At 39.8% G+C, this 20,450-nt stretch overlaps 1 protein-coding gene across 11 annotated transcripts in view; it reads left to right on the forward strand.

Annotated features, from left to right (window-relative positions):
- Positions 1 to 20,450, forward strand: part of XRCC4 (X-ray repair cross complementing 4) — a 103,352-nt gene that overhangs the window by 49,211 nt on the left and 33,691 nt on the right. For 4 of the 11 annotated variants that reach the window (XM_083577111.1, XM_083577108.1, XM_083577112.1 and 1 more), the window contains one exon: positions 9,342 to 9,489. In XM_083577111.1, the coding sequence (XP_083433237.1) occupies positions 9,342 to 9,489 (148 nt within the window). Of the gene's footprint in view, positions 1 to 6,795; positions 6,993 to 9,341; positions 9,490 to 11,505; positions 11,540 to 15,650; positions 15,819 to 17,299; positions 17,360 to 20,450 lie in introns of those variants that run through there. The other 7 variants (XR_014539817.1, XR_014539820.1, XM_083577113.1 and 4 more) reach the window with 5 other exon arrangements.

The raw sequence follows: 20,450 nt of genomic DNA on the forward strand, positions 1-20,450 counted from the left end.
GACTGAAGTGAGGAAAGGAAACTTTTATAACGGTAAATCCTAAAGAACTTCATTATTTGTAGCAGAGAAAAAGATCTTTATTGCCGCCTTCCTAAATGTCTGTATACTGACACTACAATATCTCTCGCGATAAACCAAAAGCTTATGGTGAATAAAATTAGCAAGAACATAGTAGCCTTTTCAAGAAAAGAAATAAAGACTTCCTAGCACTTTACATAGGAAATTGCTCTTGCATTAATTTTTAAACCTATAAATAATGTTGAGGCAATGTCAGTCCTCTGACGTTTGGTCTTAAGTAGATTTGAAACAGACACAATGTGTGCATAGCATGAATGGGAGGGATCTTTGTAAATCATTTTACTTTCTCCTGTGTTCAAAACAAATTAGAGAGTAATGTTTACAGGTCTCTCAGCTGTTTATAGCTCTTACCTGACTGCTTTCTTTGGCAAAGCATAGCCACTCTGGGAAGCAGTTTTATTTTGTTTACTTACGTTGCTACTCAGACTGGGCTGTTACAGCTGTCTTTCAGCAAAATGCTCCTCGGATCTCTGATCCGCAAAGAGTAGTTTATCCTACTTTTTGTCATTCTTTCTCATAACATTTAAGTGTTGCAGTTTAGTACAAATTACTGCTAAAAGCACTCTATTCATTACTTGGCTAATATCCGGAGCTTATTCACAGGTAGCTTTGACTGCATTTTCAGGAGTTGGAAAGACTTGGTTGGTTGATTTCTTCATTTTAAAATCTAAATTTACTATGTGTAAGCCATTGTACTTAACAAAGCAAGCTTCTCACTGCACTAGCACACTGCTTATTTGTTGGACGACGTCATCTGGAACAATCTATTGTGCCAGAAGAATAAAAGCACCACTGCTAGGTTGAAATGAAGTTAGCTGTTAGAGTATTCTGATTTTAGCTGATAATTCTGTGCCCTTAAATCAAGGGTAGCTAACAAAGTGCCCACCAGAGGCCCACCAGCTCCCATCAGCCTCATGGCCAATTAGTAGGAATTATGGGAGTTGTAGTCTAGCAACACCTGGAGGGTACCATGTTGGCTATCCCTGTCTTAAGAATAAGTAGTTGCATTCTAGGAATGAAAAGAGAATTACCAGTATTGCATGGCTCTAGGGTCCAAATTAGACACAACACTAAACATTCAGCTGCCATTGCAAATAATAGTTGTGCATCTAGTTACCTCCTTCACAATATCTAACAGAACCTGCCTCCTGCTGTTATGATAGACTGCATTTCCCTCCATCACCACCAGCAGCCAGTGATGATAGGCAGGAACAGGGAAGAAAACTGCAACAGGAAGCCTTTCTCAAGGTCATCCTCCAATGGCACTAGACAACAGTCAAGTTGGCAAAAATTAACCCCTCCCTTCTCCTTTATGTTGGAAGGGCTGTGGCAAGCTTGATTCATTTATTCAGGTTTTGTGGGAATGCCTCCATGTTAAAAACTTTTGGAATAGAGTATTCTCCATCATAACTGCAATTGCAGGCCAACCCCTTTCTCTAAATCCTGCCTTAGCCCTACTATCTTTGGACATAGACTTAGATTCCACCCTGCTCCATAGAGAACTAGTAGGCTGCAGCACGATTAGTGATAGCTCAGTGATGAAAGAACCAGATTGAAATACCCCTGAATATATGGGAGAATAATATCTGGGATACAGCAATGTCTGAGCATCTCACCAGACACAGAAAGGCAATTAAAGACATAACAAGTAATATACCTTCCAAGACACATAGGCCCCTTTAACTATGTTAACGGCCAAAATCAAGACCTTGTTATACCAACCGCTCAATATTCTCATTGGAGAGGATACGTTAAATAATATGCTTGAATGTTGAATGTGTAAGCGTATGTCTAGAAACAAAGGATGAAACACCATTAGATGTACTGCTGGATGTGTGTTTAATGGTTATTGTATTTGTTTAAAAATCAATGAATTTTTTTTTAAGTACCACTAGATATTGTTGAGGAGCTGGAACGATATTGGGGTACCTTTGGCCAATTTATTATGGAATAAGTGTTGATGGTATAGATGTGTAAAGTATATTCCACAAGTCTGTGCATGTGTGTGTGTATATAAACACAGAGAGAGGCAAAAGCCAGTAGACAGAAATCTGAAACATGGGAAGATCCTTTATTTCATGTCAGTTGGTTGGTCCAGCTAGCTTGGTACTGACTGGCAGCAGCTCTTCAGGCAAGAGACATTCCCAGTCCTGCCTTGAGATGCGGGGGACTGAACTTGAGATCTTCTACATGCAAAGCAGATGCTCTACCTTTCAGAAATGGCAATATGCCTTTAATGTGATCTTTCAAATAAGTTTTCATATTCAGTTCCGAGAGAAGACACAAAGTCTAATTGCTTTGGTGTTAAGTTGGTGGTTTATTTTAAGAGTATTGGAACATGGTTCCTTTTAGAGTGGTGTTTGTTAAATTGTCTTTTGGTATCCTTGGGTAGCAAGATCAACATAGCTCTGTTATTATGAGTAAAAGCAAGTTTGGAGAAAATAACAGGTGTCCTGGTAGTAAAAAGTCAATGAAAGAGTAAATCACTGGGACACACTTATTTTCTTTCTAGGTGAGATTGAAATAAGAGCCCTGAAATGAGCCTAAATAGGCAGCAGTGTAAGCTAGCAGCAAAGCCGTGATCAGCTTCTTGAATGAGAATCCTGAGTTGCATCAGGGCATGACCTCCTCACGGCTGACATTTGACCCTCCAGTCAGACAGCTCAGTTGGGCTTTCTCTCAGGCCTGAAAAAGATTTATTATTTCAAATATGATGACTGGGAAAGCATAGAATGACCTGTGCTTTGGAAACCAGTGGGACTTTCCTTGAGGGGCACAGGCAAGAGATTAAAGAGTGCGTAGAAATTAATGTTTGTAAGCTAGCAAATTAAGTGGGACTCTGCACAGAGGAAGCATTTATTAACCTTGGTAAATATGCAGACTGTTAAATAAAACAAGGAATCTCTCAGATGTGTAGATACACATTCTTAATATTGTCAGAAACTGGTAAAACTAAAACTAAGTTATGTTGTTTTAAAGTTTCAGAATTTTGTTAATAGCTAAAATTCTTATTCCTATATTAATCCAAAAATAACATATTCAGAAAGTATACTCCTACAGGCCTTTACAGTCAAACAAATAAAAAAGAAACGCAAGTGCATAAGTAGATGCAAATGATAAAGGGGAAGAGAGAGAGTTGTATATTTTAGAACTCACCTTATTTCTGTGATTGTACATTGCTTTAAACTGCATTTGACATTGTGTTTAAATTGATGTAAATGGAATTGAACAGAAGGAGCGTGTCACTGTTGGTTCTGCTTCATCTTTGTGGCTTTCGATACCATCAGCCATAGTATCCTTCTGAGCCGCCTTGCTGGGATAGGACTTGGAGACAGTGTTTTACCGTGGCTTTGTTTCTTCCTGGAGGGGCAAACCCTGAAGGTGGTGCAGGGGGACCAGTGGCATAGCGTGGGGGGTGCAGGGGGGCCCGGCCGCACCGGGCGCAACATCTGGGGGGGGCGCTCACACTCGAGTGCTAAAATCCACGGGTTAGGGGGCGCAAATTACTTGCCTTGCCCCGGGTGCTGACAACCCACGCTACGCCACTGAGGGGGACTCTTGTTTGACACCTTGGTCATTGGTCTATGGGTCCCTCAGGGTTCTGTCATGCTATTTAACATTTACCTGAAACCACTGGGAAAGATTGTCCATATTTTAGGGGTTCCGTGGCACCGGCTTTATTTCTCCTTTCCACCGAAATCAAAGGAAGCCATTTTGATTCTACACTGGTATCAGTAATGGACTGGATGAGGGTATTCTCTCATAGGAACCTGCCCAGGCTTTGAGATCTTTGGAGGTGGCCATATCCTGGTCCCTCCACCCTCATATGGATGCGGAAGAGGGCCTTCTCAGTGGCTGCTCTGAAATTTTGGAACTCCCTAATGAAGCTAGACTGGTTCCCTCCTTGTTGTTCTTCCACTGACAGACTTTCTTGTCCCAACAGGCTTTTGGGAACTGATTGCTTTTAATGAAAGGGCTGTTTCTGTGCTATTTTTATTGCAGTTATTGGTATTGTTTTAATAGATTTCATATATGTATATAGTTTAAATTTTATCAACTTTTAATTGTTTTTAATGATTGCATTTTCTATATTTTTAGCCTTTTTACTCTTATCTGTAAGCTGCCTTGAGTTCTGTCAGGGAAAAAGTAGGGTTATAAATAATTATAATTCTAATAAAAAATCTAGTCACTGGACAGGTTGCAACATAAAGTTGGCAAAGCTGCATTGAAAACATGAACTTTATAAGTTAGAAATTTATGGTGGGTGGGAATGTTTAATTTTGGGCATTATATTAATGAACATCTTATCAATCAACAACTTTTGGTTTGTCAAAACATGGCATCAAGAAAATGTTTCTACTGTCATTGTAGTCACTGCTACTTATGTTAACCATTTTAAAGAAAATAACAGGGCGGGGGGAGAGAAAATCAACTTGTGGGCTAGAAGTTTCAGATAACAAAATTATAATTCCTCAGCTTTCAGCAGCTTTGTAATGGATCTTTTACCTCCAGTGTATGTCACAGAGGTTTTAAAGCACTATTATAAAGCTTTCATTGTACTGTGAAACAGCCTCATTTTTTTTTTTGTAGCCAAAAAGTTTTTGAAAGTTCCCATCATGGTTTTTTTTCTTAATGAAGGGAGAGGGGTTCATTTTATATCTTAAATGTTTCATTTTGACAATATGACAGCTTATGTCACTGTTGTTAATATTATTGGTTTTAAAAGCATGTTTTCCCCATAAAGCACTGAACTAGGGCTGAGGAACCTGTCTAGCATGCCTAGTGGTCAGAGATGATGGGTTGTAATCTAGCAGCATCTGGACATCCATAGGTCCCTCACACCTGCTTTAATGAAGAAAAAATCACTATAACTAAACACCAGTTTGCTGGATCCAAGAGTTCTCTTCTCCAATGGAAGGGAGGCGAGTAAGTCTCCTTTTGGAGAAAGCTACCTTTATATATGATGGTGACAGCAGCCCCGAAATTAAAAGACGCCTGCTTCTTGGGAAAAAAGCAATGACAAACCTAGACAGCATCTTAAAAAGTAGAGACATCACCTTGCCAACAAAGGTCCGTATAGTAAAAGCTATGGTTTTCCCAGTAGTGATGTATGGAAGTGAGAGCTGGACCATAAAGAAGGCTGATCACCGAAGAATTGATGCTTTTGAATTATGGTGCTGGAGAAGACTCTTGAGAGTCCCATGGACTGCAAGAAGATCAAACCTCTCCATTCTTCAGGAAATCAGCCCTGAGTGCTCACTGGAAGGACAGATCGTGAAGCTGAGACTCCAATACTTTGGCCACCTCATGAGAAGAGAAGACTCTGTGGAAAAGACCCTGATGTTGGGAAAGATTGAGGGCACAAGGAGAAGGGGACGACAGAGGACGAGATGGTTGGATAGTGTTCTCGAAGCTACCAGCATGAGTTTGACCAAACTGCAGGAGGCAGTGGAAGACAGGAGGGCCTGGCGTGCTCTGGTCCATGGGGTCACGAAGAGTCGGACATGACTAAACGACTAAACAACAACAACCTTTATATATATATAGAGAGAGAGAGTGTAGATCCTCTCCTAATAATACTTTTATATCACTGTATACATGGAGGTGAAATTTGTTGGGCCTTTCCCTGTGAAGTTGGTTGGGGAAAATCTCCCTCCCAGTTTGGGGGGTTTTCTGGTCATGCATCCAGCCTTAAATCTGCATAGCAGATGAAAGGAGATACAGGTGGGTACTTAGGCACCAGCAGGAAAGAGGAAATGGATCTGTCTGAAATCTGCATATGCTAATTATATGTGTAGATGCTAATCTACCACAATTTAACTAGAAATACATCTTACCAAAATGGGGAAGACTTTAACCTGTCTACGGTCCTCCATCTTCTGACCAAGTGCTATTTATAGGCAATTTCTCTCCCTTCTTATATTCCTCCCCTTTTATTTATTTCAACCATTTGTATATCACTTAATCACAACCATCTCTAAGCTACAGATAGAAGATGTAATACTGCAAAAATGAGTTGAAGCTATAAAATCAGAATTCAGTTTAAAAGCCTGGTGGATTTTTTTAAAAAGTGCATTCAGTGTCAGAAGTTCAACAGGGAGCCTATCTAACCTCAACTGCAAGGGAGTTCCACAAAATTCAGCCCACAATAAGAAACACACAGCTCCTTGTGGATCTGTGCTATGAAAGTAGCTAACAGTGACTTTCACAAAGATCTCAGAGCAGGGATATCAGGCATTAGGTGGTGTCTGAGGTTTGCTGAACCCAAGTTGTTAAGGGAGAATTAATACAAGAACATTGAACCTGACTCAGTAGCTTATGTGCAGCAGGTGCAAGCTTTTGAACATTGGAGTTAGGTGCTGGCAATAGTCTATCCCCATCAACAGTCTTGCTGAAGCATTTTCCAGCAGCTTGTGACTCTGGACCAGGTCCAAGGGTAGCCCCACATAGAGCTACTTGCAGTAATCAAGACTTGAAGTCACAATTGCATAAATCTCTGCAACTGGACTAACCATGTCCAAGAATGGTCATAGCTGGTGAAAGGCCCTCCAGGCAACTGAGGCTATCTGAGCCTGCAGCAACAAAGATGGATCCAGTAGCACCCCTAAACTCCATGCCTGTTCTTTCAAGGGACTGCCACCCCATCCAAAACAGGCAACTGGCCTATCTCCTAGATATGGGAACCACTCCTCACACATGGTGCCTCTGTCTTTCCAGGGCTCAGACTCATCATATTCGCCCTCATCCACTCCAGTACTGCTTCCAGAAAACGGTCTAGACTCTAGATCATTCACAGTCTCTGCTGAGTCACATGTTATGGAGAAGCAGAGCTGCATTGCAGCAGCATACTGATGACCCTTTGCTCCAAAACTTGGACTGGACAGCCTGTCAAATGGAGGACTTTCCCCTACAAAGTAAGACAGATGGCCACCCTGCTGGGTGCATGCAACTTAGCATGTGATTATTCAGCAAGTAGAATGTCACCATTTACTTTCCAAGCACAGAACTGTGCCTAAGAATACCCAGACCAGGATTCTGCAGGACTTTCTATAATCTCTCTCTCTGTGTGTTTGTGTTTGTTCTCCTTTTTGGCTCTGTGTTTGTGCTCATGTCCATGCAAAAGGTTGTATCTGACTCATCTGTCTTGAACTCATTAGGTGGTCTTAGGCAAACCACTGTCTTTTAGCCTCTCCACCTGCGCTATAGGGATAGGAATAATGACCTACCTTGTCAAAGTTGCTGAAATACTGTATGTGGAGTGTTTTGAAAAGCCCAAAACACTATTGCAAATGCTTGTTGTTGGTACATTTAAGCTTTGGCGCAGTTCTGTAAATGGTCTTTCACTGGCTTTCTTCATGGCCACTGGCCATGCTTCATTATTCACCATTGTTGGCCTCCTCCCTCCCTTCCCACCCAACCACTTTCCTCTAATCAGAATTTAGTGCTGCTGAAGTGGTTCAGAAGATATACTCTAAATTGCAGTGGCATAAGCATCTTACTGGCTGCTGCAACATAAACCATCCAGTTGTTGTAGTAGAGCCAGTTATCTCAGGTAATCATGACACAAATAAACACTCCATGGTAAATGATCGTATTATCCAAGTGGATTCTGGGATCTCTCTCCATACATGAAAACTCTTCCTCTTCTTTAGAGCAGACCTGACAATATATATAAAAGCAAAGTCATTGCAGATTTTCTAATGACGGTTTTCCAAAAGGAAAACATTTAGTGGAATCGTGCATTCACTTTTGAGAGGCAGCGAATTCTCAACTTGAAGCATTTGTTCTGGTTTTAACCGCATATAACTTTGACTTCATTCCGCCCCCCCTTGAAGTCCCATTGTTCATTTGAGGAGGTATTAAATAAAGTTTATTATTAGCTATAAAAAGTAATGCATCTTTTTGGTTAGGAAATCTTTCTTAATAGCAAGCACTTCTCTGAATTAATTAAGATCTTTGGGAAGATACTGTGAGTGGAATTGTAGCTTGGCTGCCTAACAAGTTCTATGTAACATTATAGTAGAGTCTATCTAAGTAAAGTAAACCTTTTTGGAATAGGAAATATAGGCTTTGATCCAAAGAACCATGGATAGCATTCTGCACATACACACACAACAGGAGTCCCCCCACCCCACCCTGTTTCCACTCACCCACTTCTGTAAATCTAGAATCATGTGCGAAACACGAAGGACCTATAATTGTGGTGGGCATTCAAGAAAATGAGAGAAGCCCTACTCCTAGCCCAAACAAGAAAGGGCTAATTGTATCTAAGCCACTGTTGATGGGTTTAGGAATATAGCCATATCTATATAATCACAGATTTGTAAAGTATTTGATAGTCAAGCTTCTAGACATTTTGATAAAGTCGTATTCTTAATGCCCTGCACCAGCAAAAATTGATATTAGAGTATTTTTTTGGTAATTTCTTTGGGTGTCCAAACCAGCTATTCATTTTGTGTGTAATGTATAGGAATCCCAACACATTCAACCTAAATTTTATAAGAAAAACACAGCAGCAGCAACAAAATCTGAGGCAATACCCTTGTATTTGTTTATTTTTACTTGTGATTAGAATGGCCTGTATAGGAATGCAACTACACACTCTGCCTTTAAAAGTTTTGTGTTATTAGTACTGTGTAAATACTGGGCCCATCCAGTGGTCCAATTCATGAAACAGTAATGGAGAAAAAAGCAAACCTGCTCTAAGATTTTCACCTAGGGAGGAATAAAAATGACATTATGCACTATGCAGCTGCTTTGCAAAACAAGACCGCCAAATCTGGAGAATGAATTTCCTGTCTTCTTCTCTTGCAAACTTTGATCTCTTCAAGTTTTGGCCTGTGCATTCTGAAATAAATTGCTGTAAGAAACAGTAGATCCAACCAAGAAGTTTAAGCAAGTGAATAGAGCTATCATTAACTGATTAATGCATTGTTTTATGATTTCAAAAATCTTTCCCAATTCTCCAACTACCAAATACAAATGTTATGGCTAGAATCGTTGTAAAACCAGATTCACTTGGATTCCATTATCTGCATTTGGGAGATATAGCAGAATGTGGATATTAATAGGTAGGAAACACCTAAATGCTATTATTAGTCATGAAGAGTACTTCCTAGCACCTACTATGTTTGGGGTGTATGGAGTGTATTTATGTTTTGCCTGAAAAATTATGTGCTGAGCAGTGCAGCTTGCAAAACAGTCATATAACATTCCCATAAATGATCATCTATTTTGTCATTTTCTACCTCTTCTCTCTTTAGTAGCTAAACCCAGAAGAGACTCATTACTTGGTAGCCCAGATATTATTGATGTTGCACCAAGTAGAAAGAGAAGGCAGCGGGCCCGAAATGTTCCAAGGGCAGAACCAAAAGTGGCGCTATACGAGTCCCAAACGGCAGCAAAGAAAAGGTAAGAATGGTTTAGTATTTATATCAATTGCCAAAGGTACCGCTTGTAGCATCTTGAATTTAGATTTAGACTGTGCTACAAATCCATGCATGTTTGCACCAAAGTAAATTCCAGCGTTTTCAATGGAGCTAACACGCAGCTTTAAGGATAACATAGACTGTTAAGGATAATTTAGACCTGTGGTTCCCAACGTGGGGTGCACGGGGGGGGGGGGGAGAGTTTGATTTTTAAGGGGGGCATTTGAGAATGAGTTTTTAACAGTAATGGCCTTTTAGGCTTCCTCCACAGGAATAGTTCACTTTTTGAATAATAAGAATTATCTGTAATGTGGGTGTGGGTGTGGGTGTGGGTGTGAGGATTTTAGAGATACTTAGGTGAGGCAGGCCAAAAAAAGATTGGAAACCACTGATTTAGACTGAAATCCAATTACTAGGTCAAGCCATAAAAAATAGTATTAATTTTTCTGCGTTAAAGTAGTAATATCTACGTAAAAATAGATATCTGCATAAAAATAGATGGGTAATATCCAAGGCAACACGATGACCAAATACAATGATACAGTATCAATATACACTCTTTATATAGTATAAAATATATGAAATCACATAAACAGAAGACTTATGAATCTCTGAAGATCACAAAATATGTACTCTTAATGGATTCTCTTGAAAACATAAAACCAAATAAACATAAGTCTCTGAAAGTCTTTGAAGACTATGCAAGTCTCTGAAAGAAGCAATATATCGGATTCTTATGTGGTGAAAACAGCCTTGGATATTACTGACTATTGTTTGCAACACAGGGGTTAAATTGTAAAAATAGATCGGGCCAGCACCCTGGTCTCAAAGTGGCCAAAAAGCAAGATGCACACAAGTAAGACTTCCTTCCTGTGGTTTCCAGCAACTGGTATTCATAGGTGCCTCCTCTGACAGTGGAAGTAGAACCTAACCAGCATGACTAGTAGCCAAATAATGGATCTCAGGTGTTTTGAGGTAATTTAATATTTTTCATGGGGATTTTTTTTATCATGCTCCTTCCCCCCCAAATCATATTTGTAGTTCCTGCCTGTTGTGGTATTCTTTCCCTTGTCGCTTTCTTTCCCATGTAATTTACTTTCCTGTCATGCTACTATAGCGTACTATACTGTACATAGGCCTGGCTCTAGTAATTGTCCTTTTTAATGGCACAAAGAAAGCAATGAGGAAACCGTAGTGTCCTCCAAAATAACAGGGGAAATAAACAAAAAGTTGTAATATTATTTATTTAATAGCACGTATTTGGTTCAAAGTTCTTAATAACCTGCAGTTCAAACAAAGCAATACACACTGCATGAAGAGATTTCAGTATGCTTATAATAGAAACAGTTAAGTACGGTAAGTTGGTTGGCTGAAATCCCGTTTGCAGTCAGACTACTTAAAGCCCATTGAAGTCACTGGGATTCAAGCAGCCTAATGGTGCATAAGATTATTGCCTTAGGGTGCTGTCTTGGAAGATGGTTATGTTAATATCCCTGCTGTCTTATGAAAGCATTTCCAAATGATCTCTGGGGAACAGAAGCAGTGTGTATATCAGAGATTCTTGAGAGCGCTGACACTAGTATTGAAAACCGATCCTTCAGAATCTGTAGCAAGTCACTTCTGAAAATGTTATTCTACTATAATTTGCAGCATTCTGCAAATAATAAATTGTCTATGAAGAAGCAGGAACAAATCAACAAGAGACAATTTCCTAAGATTAGTTGGGATTTACTTTTACTATTTGTATTAGAGGTGCCACTTCCCAATGAAGATTGCTACGGATTGTTGCAAAAAGCTTTATTTGAGCAAACGGCTCCCTTCCATGTACATCTGTTTTGTTTTACTCTTTACTCCACATTTAAGTTAGTGTCATTGGTGACTGTGTTATGGCAGAATTTATAATAGTATAGGAGTAGCTTGGGATTTCATTGCATCATCATGCACATATGGCTCAGAAATAGTTCAAACATATCAAGTGATATCAAATTATTTCTTTCAGTATAAAAGGAAAGCCATAATACTGGAGGCAGAATACCTAGCAATAGGCTAAAATAGTCTTGAAGGTGCGTGAAAGCAGTGAAGATTTTTGTGATCATAGCCCTAGCTATACCTCTTTATTAATAAAAATAGGAGCCTTAGAATGGAGTGAGATTGGATTTTGAATGCTGACTCAAAAGAATTTGACTCATTTTCAGTGCTAGTAAATACACATGATTAATTTATCCTATCTACAGGAAAGAGCTTTCAGCCTGTTTAAAGGGTCATGACTCATACCGCATCTGGATCTGAGAGGCAGTGTGGTCCAATGAATCGTTTGCTAGACTTGGACCTGGGAAATCTCGGTTCAAATCCCCTAGCTCAGGTCCAGACTTGTTGGGTGGCCCTGGGTAAGCTGCTTTCTGCGTCAATTCGCCCATCTGTAAAACGGAACGTTAAAGGTTGACATTGCTCTGTAGTTGGGAGGATGAATAAATTGGTTAAAGAAGTCTTAAAATGAAAACTGTTTTAGAATATTATACAAGTATAATGCCCAAGTAGGCATTAATCTTATGACATGAAAACAACCTAACTCTGCATGTGAGAATTTGGAAGATTCCCCCACCAATAGGGAAAGAAAGCTCAATCAAATATGCAGTGAAGAAGTAACTGCTGACTGATCCATTCTTTATGTTCTTGTCTTTTTGCCCTTGCCATTTCCCCTTGATTTTTAGGGGAAACTGGCCTCTAAGAAGTGAAAATAAATAGGGGCAGAGGGGAGAATCAGCTAGCAGGTCTTCTTTCCCTCTCTTGCCTATTTGACCAGTCTTCTTTGCTTGTGTCAAGGGGAGCCTATAGAATTCTCAGCAGGCATAGCCAGTGCGGTGGTCTCACCTAGTGAGTGTTATATTTAGTGAGATGCAAACAGCACAGTATCTGCTTTGCATGTGGAAGATCCCAGTTTCAGTCCCCAGCATCTCCAAGTAGGGCCAGGAGAGATCCCTGTCTGAGCTCAGATGGTAGAGCATGAGACTCTTAATTTCAGGTCATGGGTTCAAGCCCGATGTGGAGCAAAAGATTCCTTCATTGCCAGGGGTTGAACTAGATGACCCTCATGGCCCCTTCCAACTCTAATAAAACCTTGGGAGTCACTGCCAGTAAGTCTCTACAAAACTCAGCTAGATCGTATCAAGAACCTTTCTCTCTCACCCTCATCACATCACCTTCTGCTAATTACGCTTGGAACGGAAGGGGCTGATTCAGAAACCCTCCGTGGTTAGAGGAAACCTGATGGATAAAAATTAGGGTTTTCCCTCCTTGTGGATGTGACATTGACCTTCTCTATCAAGAAGTTCTCAAGGGAAATTTAAGTGCAGTGCTGTGTGTACCTCCTCCTTTCAGCAGTCTATATTATCTCCTTGGGAAATGTCTCACTAAAGTTGCCTAGGATTTTCTTCAAAACCTTGTGTGGATGTAAACAGCTTTTCTTTTGATAACCCCCTGCCTCCTTAAAAGCATGGCAAGTCTGCAGTACATCATGAATTCCCTTGGGATTCTTTCTCTTCTTTTGCCTAATTTATTGCCTGTGGCTCACATTTTTAAACACTGAATTCAACCTTTGTTTAAAATGTGGTTTGCTACCATCAATGATTCAAGTAGCAACAGCTTGGGCTTATCTTGAATTTCAGCTTTCTCAGAGGGCCATGCAGATGTTGGTATTACTGTCTCACATGAAGCAATATTTTACTGGAAAGGTTTAACTCTGTGAAATTGGATGCCACTTAAAAAGGCATCAACCTTTTTCGTGGCCCAGCGAGGGTATGAAGTTTACACTACGGTCACTCTTTTTTCCCCTTTAAAAAAACCCCTATTTTCTTTCAAACCTGTATGTTAGCATGTCATTCCACTTTAGAAAGATTTAGTTATTGTAATTTAAAGGGTATTTTAGAACCTGCATAGTGTGCTTCTGTCGCAACTTAACACAGGTAACCATTGTTGGAGGAAACCTTTGCCTAAATGCCTTAAACAGTACTGCAAACAAGGGTTTGTTGTATTTATTTATTTACTTTATTAAGAGATTTTATGCTGTCCTTCACCAAAGAAAAGTCACAAGGAGTTTTACCAAAATAAAGCAAGACACCATATTCATAAATAATGCAACTGGCAAATAATAACCTATCAGCTTCTAAAAACCTGGTAGCGGGAGGTAGAGTTGGGTTTTTACTAGGCATCTAAAGAAATGTAAGTTGTGGATGAAGCACACTTCAGTGGGGACGTCATTCTGCTTTAGGCCTCAAGTGTCATACAAATTTCTTGCAGGTGAATGAAATAGGTTTACCGAAATCAACTCAAATATTTATCCAGCCACACCTGTGTCATGTATGGTAACTGGGTAAAACTCAGTCCCACAAAATGAAAAAATGCAAGCTAAGCTAGTAAATGTTACATCTGGGGTGGTAATTTGTACATTATAGACATTTCCCTGATTTATGCACGGTGCTATTGATTGGAAAATACAGCTTTGAATTTGCAAGCATTTGCACTGCAGAATTATCTAGTTTGAGGACTGATTTTCACTCTTTTGTTCCCAAATTTGCACTGTAAAGATTCCACCATAAAATATAGAGGAAGGGAAGTTTTTCAGTTTCTTTTCAACAGTTTCCTAGTCCAAAGAGCAGCTAACCTAATCCTTGACACGCAATATAGTACCCATTTATTTTGTACGTAAGTAAAAGAAGTCTTGAATGATGACTTACTATGGACAGTGAAAGGATCAGTTCACAAATGCAGTTTCTTACAGGGAATAGACATAATCTCTCCTTGGTCATTTGTTTACAATTACAAGAGTGAAATGTTAGTGACAATCTATTTGGTATCTGGATATAGGCAAAGTAGTTCACAGAAATCTGCATACAGCCCATTTCACACTAACCTTCTGATGTCCAATTACAGGTAGATGTACAATTACAGAGAGAAAAGTTGATGCTGTTTGTGTGTAGGCAGAACTGTCCGTTTGTCCTGCCAACACTGGCTATCTCTACCCTACCATTATCAATTTCTGCAGCCTGTAATAATGGAAGGAAGTAATAGATGGAACAAGGAAGAATATTCATTGTTCTCTTTGATCCCATGACACAAGTAATCCTAAGTAAAGCCCCCTAGCACAATTGCATTCAGTATATACCCAATTTTTTTTGCTTTTGAAGCATTCAGGGCTCCCTTTTTAATGGAATGCTTACATGAATAAGAATGATGAAATGTGGGGGAAATTGAATACATTTTTCTCAGCTGACTGCCTCTCTAAATCAGTTCTAATTTATATGAGGAAAATATGTCCTTTATTGTATTTCTGAATCTGTTTTGGTGGGTCTGGCTTGCTTCCTTTGTCCTTACAAGTAGAATGTAAGTATTGCAGTAACTGTTTTCATTATGGTGAATTCCTCTGGTGTACATCATAGCACATTAGTTCATCCCTGCAGGGGCATTTCTGCCTAGCAAACCAAAGCACTCATTTTCTAATGATGCATTGGTCATGGGGTCACAGACAGAGCTACCAGGCACAGCGCACTGAAGGATGCACAGGAGCTGCTTCTGTATATATTCTCCACAGAATTAGGTCTAGTCAACGCTGGGCAGGAAACTGGCTGGAGCAGGGAGAGTACTCAAGTATAGGGGGAAATAAAAGTTCAGTGCCAACATGGCAGTGTAGAAGAACATCCCACTGGTTTTTCTTCTTGATACTGAAAGGAGGAATGGCATTCCCGACTGATGACGTTCTGCCCAGTTCTGTAGATAATGACCTTAATGAATGCCTGTGTGTCAAAGATTTGTCTTCTACTTTGGAGACACTTCTGTACCCGCATATTCTAAATGCTGAATATTTGAAAATGTGGCAGCGGCCCAAAGGGCCACCGTAAATGTGATAATGTGTACCCCTGTAAATCCTTGAGTGTGCTTCTAATAGAGAAGTTATGGTAGCCCATGTGTTGTATTATCCCTACAGGTGTGCATTATCTTCACCCAGGGATGCAAATGGTCTTTGTAGTCAGCTCTGCAGGTCACATTTGTTTGCCATCACTGGAAATGCACAACTTTTATGTGTTGGGGAGGGGGGCTTCAAGGGAGATTGTGCAATGGATGTGCAGGTGTCGGGTCCCCACTTTGCAGCTGGATTGCATGGATCCAGGCCCCTGCTGATTAAAAAGGAGAAGGAAGAAGCAAGGCGGCAGATATCCAATTCCAGGTTCCCCAGCCTGCTGGATATTCCCTCTGCCAAAGGAGAAGAGAAAAGTGGACCCCTCAGTGTGGGAAAGACTTTTGAGGCCGAAGGTGGAGGTAAGAATAAAGCATAAGGTACAAATCCCTAAAGCATTCTGATGACACCCAAGGAAGATTGTGTAATCCACAGGCCCGTCTTAAGCATATCCAGCGCCGTGGTGCAAAGATCCATCCGGCGCCCCCCTTTCCCCAGAGTTCTCAACCTTTTTTTAGGGGTGGAACCCCAAATTTGTTGACATTTTTTTAGGAAAGGTTCCCCAGATTTGTCGACCTTTTGATCAATGTGGAAAATGAATCAACCCACAAAAAAGTCACTAAAAGTCAATGTATATCAAACATTTTCTCAATTGGAGCCACAGTTAATTTGCTTTCATCTTATTAACTCATACTGTATGCTTCAAATACCAGTTAAGAGATTTTGTGTACTATTGGTCAGATAATGTTGTTAACAGCAATAGAATTCACAACCACAAAAATGCTTGCCCCTAGCACATTTCACAGCTTCAACTGCTACAGACTGTCACTGAAAACAATGCATACTCCCAGCCTGTGAAAAGTAGTGGAGCTTAGCTATCAGACATTTTGAAAAAGTGATAGGGCCACAATAAATGTGATAATGTGTACCTCTGTAAATCCTTGAGTATGCTTCTAATAGAGAAGTTATGGTAGCCTGTCAATTTATGAAACTGATGATTTTGCAAGTTGCCGTCTCCCCCCCCCCCCAATTGAGGCAGAAATACAGCTAATATGTGAATCATAAATAACGTTGGACTCCTAACTCCTCATGTTTCTGAGTTTTACTGGCCTAAACTCAGGAGATAGGCTGTTTTCTGGCTTACAACAGTCCTAGCAGGATAACACAAGGCACTGTTGGTGCTTTTCATGATATACTTTGGTAGGTTAATGCTTCAGAGGCAGGTTGACCCAGAGCCTACATTGCCATGTTCCTCTGTTCAACCCTCCTGATGAAGATAGACATCATGGGAAAATATCAGACTAAGGCTGCAGTCTTACGTAAGCTTCCTAGGGAGTAAGTTCCACTGAGCATGGTGGGTCTTACTTCTGAGTAAACGTGCAGGATTGATATCTGCAGTCCTGTGTGCACTTATGTAGGGGTATGTCTCATTGAACGCATTGGAACTAACTTCGAAATTAAATAGATATACAGCAGTGGAGATTGGTCCATTATGGCAATTGCAGTACTGCCCCACCTGTCTTCTTCTGCATCTAGCCAGCCCCACCTGCCTGCCTGCTTACTTAGAGCCAGTCTAGGGGGTGGTACTTCCTCCTCCTGATTCTTGGTGTTGGACACTTGTGAAGCTCAGCAGAGACAAAACTGGAATTAGTTGGCTCTGACTGTCATTGGCTCTGACTCCCATCTATGTTTGGCTTCCCTGACCTCTGCCCTACCAGTCCCACCACTGATATACAAAGAAATATACGTAAAGAATTGCACTGTAAAGCTTTCATATAGTAGTAACGTATTGTAAATGGGGAGGGGGTGATCTTCCATTTATGGTTTTAATTCCTCCCTACAGTGTGAGGCCACAGAGCTAGACCTATACTGTCGTTTCTCTCTGTCTGGCTGCACCTAACTCGTGAGTGTTCTCTTGTCACCATGTAATTTGGGTTTTTCTGTTTAATGTGCAGCATAGCATGCTTTCAATTACAGAAACCAGCTAGAGGACGTGAGTTTTGGGTAAACCTTTCATGTCGTTTTTATTAAATATGATGTGATGGCTCTCGGATACTCATTATGTTTCACGTCAATAGCATCAGATAATTTTCATACCGCAAACCTTTGATCACACTGTGGAAGTACTAAATGCATCGGACAGAATTTATTTTTCTGGTAAATTGCATTGCCACCAGCAATACAGCAGCTAACTATTTTCAATTATGTAAAATGGAACTCTGATTTAGAAAATGATTTATTGTAAAGGTTTTATTGAGAAACTAGTACAAAGAAAAATAATAAATTAGTTTGATACTCAACAAAGCCGCAAATTCCAAATTTTTTGGCAGAGGTGTTAAAATATGCCAGAACTAAACACAAAGAGATCGACAGCATCGTTGTCTTCTTCTCCCCCATCCCAAGTGACCATGGCCGTACCCCGCCCCCCCATCCATATCTTGTGAACAGCCTCTCAGGGGAATTTGCATAGCAGATAGTGGATGACCAGGTGGAATCCCAGTCCCAGTTCAGACAGCCGCTCCAGGAGAACACTATGCTCCTTGATATCAAGTGACTGAAAGATCAAGAACCCACACTTCCCCATCTCTTTCACAACAAAGGGTGGCCAAAGTAGTTTCTGTGGCAACGCCTGGTTAAGGAGCCTAATGTAGTAAGAAAAAAATCTGTTGACTGCCAGAACACTCAAAGAACATCAAGCAAACTGATCTCTTTAGTGAAATTCATTAAAGCAAGGAAAATGAAAAAAGTAGATCTTTAAGTAGTAGTAGTAGTAGTAGTAGTAGTAGTAGTAGTAGTAGTAATAATAATAATAATAATAATAATAATAATAATAATAATAATTTATTTATATCCCACCTATCTGGCTGGGTTTCCCCAGCCACTCCAGGCAGGTTCCAACAAAACATTAAAAATACAATAAAACAAATGTATTTTTCCTCATCCGGGAGGAGTGTAGGTTAAACTTCTTCAACCTCTGTGTTGTATTCTCTGACAAACATGTTTTGGACTACAAGTCACGGATACCATTCGGCAAGGCACATGTAACACATTGGCCGTATGTTATTAGAAAGCCACTTGAATGTAACAGAGATATTCTATTCATATGTTTAAAAATATAGTTCAGAGTTTCTGTTTATATAAACTGGCACAGTTTCTAATATCAAACTGTATTAAAAGGCTGCTAAACTATTCATAAGTACATGATTCTGTCAATCTAATGTATATAAAGTAATCTCATAGGCATAAGTATCTCATGGTTCTTTAATGTAAAGCATTAGGGCCATAAAACAATATACGGCAACAGAGACTGAATGGTGCAGAAATATTCAGACTAGAGTTCTCTGAAATACTGAATTTGGATCTTATCATGAAAAAAAAGAATGCTTCCTTCAGGCCCATGTGTTTTATTCTCTTGCAAACAGGTCAGGCCCATATGAATTTGAGTAGATTTCTCTCTGGAGAAAGTCTGTCATTGTTACTGCTCCTCACACGGGTTAGGCTCACAAGGGTTACAATAAGGCTGTTCACCTGCTTAATTGACTAGAGGTAATGTGCTGTGAAATTACAGAGCTGTGAATGAGTTAACATGAAAGAAACTGAGCTACAACATCTGAGCCAGTTCCAGAGGTCCAAAATGAATGCTGTGTTAGCTGTGAAATATTTGTCATCCCAGTGGAAATGTATTCCTTTTGAAGGAGTGTCACCCTTCTTGAAGAGTAGAACCCAGCATTTTTTGTTTGAAAGCTGTTAAACAAAAAGGCCTGGAAATAAAATATTTGATTCACGTAGAAACCGGTATAATAATTTGTGGCGGTGGTGGTAATAAATTATATACCCATTAGCTAGTCACTCACTTAGAGAATTTGGGGGAAAATAATTAATCTCACATTAAAGGTGAAGTTACCTAATTTGCACTTTCTGAAATAACATGCAAGCCAAAACACAGCCATCCAAAATTCACACTTCACTGAATGAAGCAATGCAGTCTGCTAGGTTGGAACCAGCCTTTCCATGAGCAAAGGAGGCCTTCCGCAAGTGGGAAGGCACCTTTAGATAGATATAATTCAATTTTAAGAGGCTAGGATTCACCATGTTTTAAGAAATTCAAATTTTAATTTAACCCAGGTAATTTTAAAAAAGAAAAAAACTTACTGTTTTAAATTTTATTAACCCCTTTCCCCATTTTTCTTATGCTTTCTATGCTGGGTATGAGTGTTAGACTACTTTTCACAGGGTAAATGAGGCAAATGCATTACTGATGTAGTTCTTGATTATATTTAGATCTGCCTCTCTAACTGTTTTACTAAATGAAAGGTGGAGATATATCACTGTATAAGTAGAGTTGCACTTACTGTGATCATCAGATTGTCCCAAATACAATCTGGCAAGGTCTGGAGAGACAGGAAACCTATGGCAATCTCCTTGATCTGCTAGTGCAATTTCTAATTGAAAGAAAGAAAAATGTTTATTCATTACAACTGATGCCAATCAAACAGTGAAATACATAGGAGACGTTGAAATATCAGCTGTATGACTCAGGTGGCTTCTAAAGCACTTGAAGCTCCCTGCTGGAGTATTGGCAAAAAAATAATGCAACATCAAATCATGTTATTAAAATACCTGTGTTATCAATATTTTGAATCTGTCTCAGTTAGTGAAGGCAGTTCACAGTAAATACTCTTATTTCTTCTATTAATCTATCTGTGATGCTAATCTCCCTTTCTTTCTTTTTTTGTTAAATGTCCCTTGGCAAATCAAGAAAGTGGGTAGCTGTGGGTTCTGCCATGGCTGCAGATCATGTCAAGTTATAGATGTGAGAATTTAGAGATCCCTGGTATCTAAATGTAGCAAGGTTTCCAGAACGCCTAAGCACAAAACCAGACAAAAATGTCACAGGAGTGTCCACATTTAATTTTTGGCAAGCTGTTATGACACTGCATTTTTTCTAGTTGCTGCTGAATTTGGCATTCTGCTAAGCAGATGACCTGTATTAT

The sequence above is a fragment of the Podarcis filfolensis genome (assembly GCF_964270895.1).
Source record: "Podarcis filfolensis genome assembly, chromosome: 11".
Classification (NCBI taxonomy): domain Eukaryota; kingdom Metazoa; phylum Chordata; class Lepidosauria; order Squamata; family Lacertidae; genus Podarcis; species Podarcis filfolensis.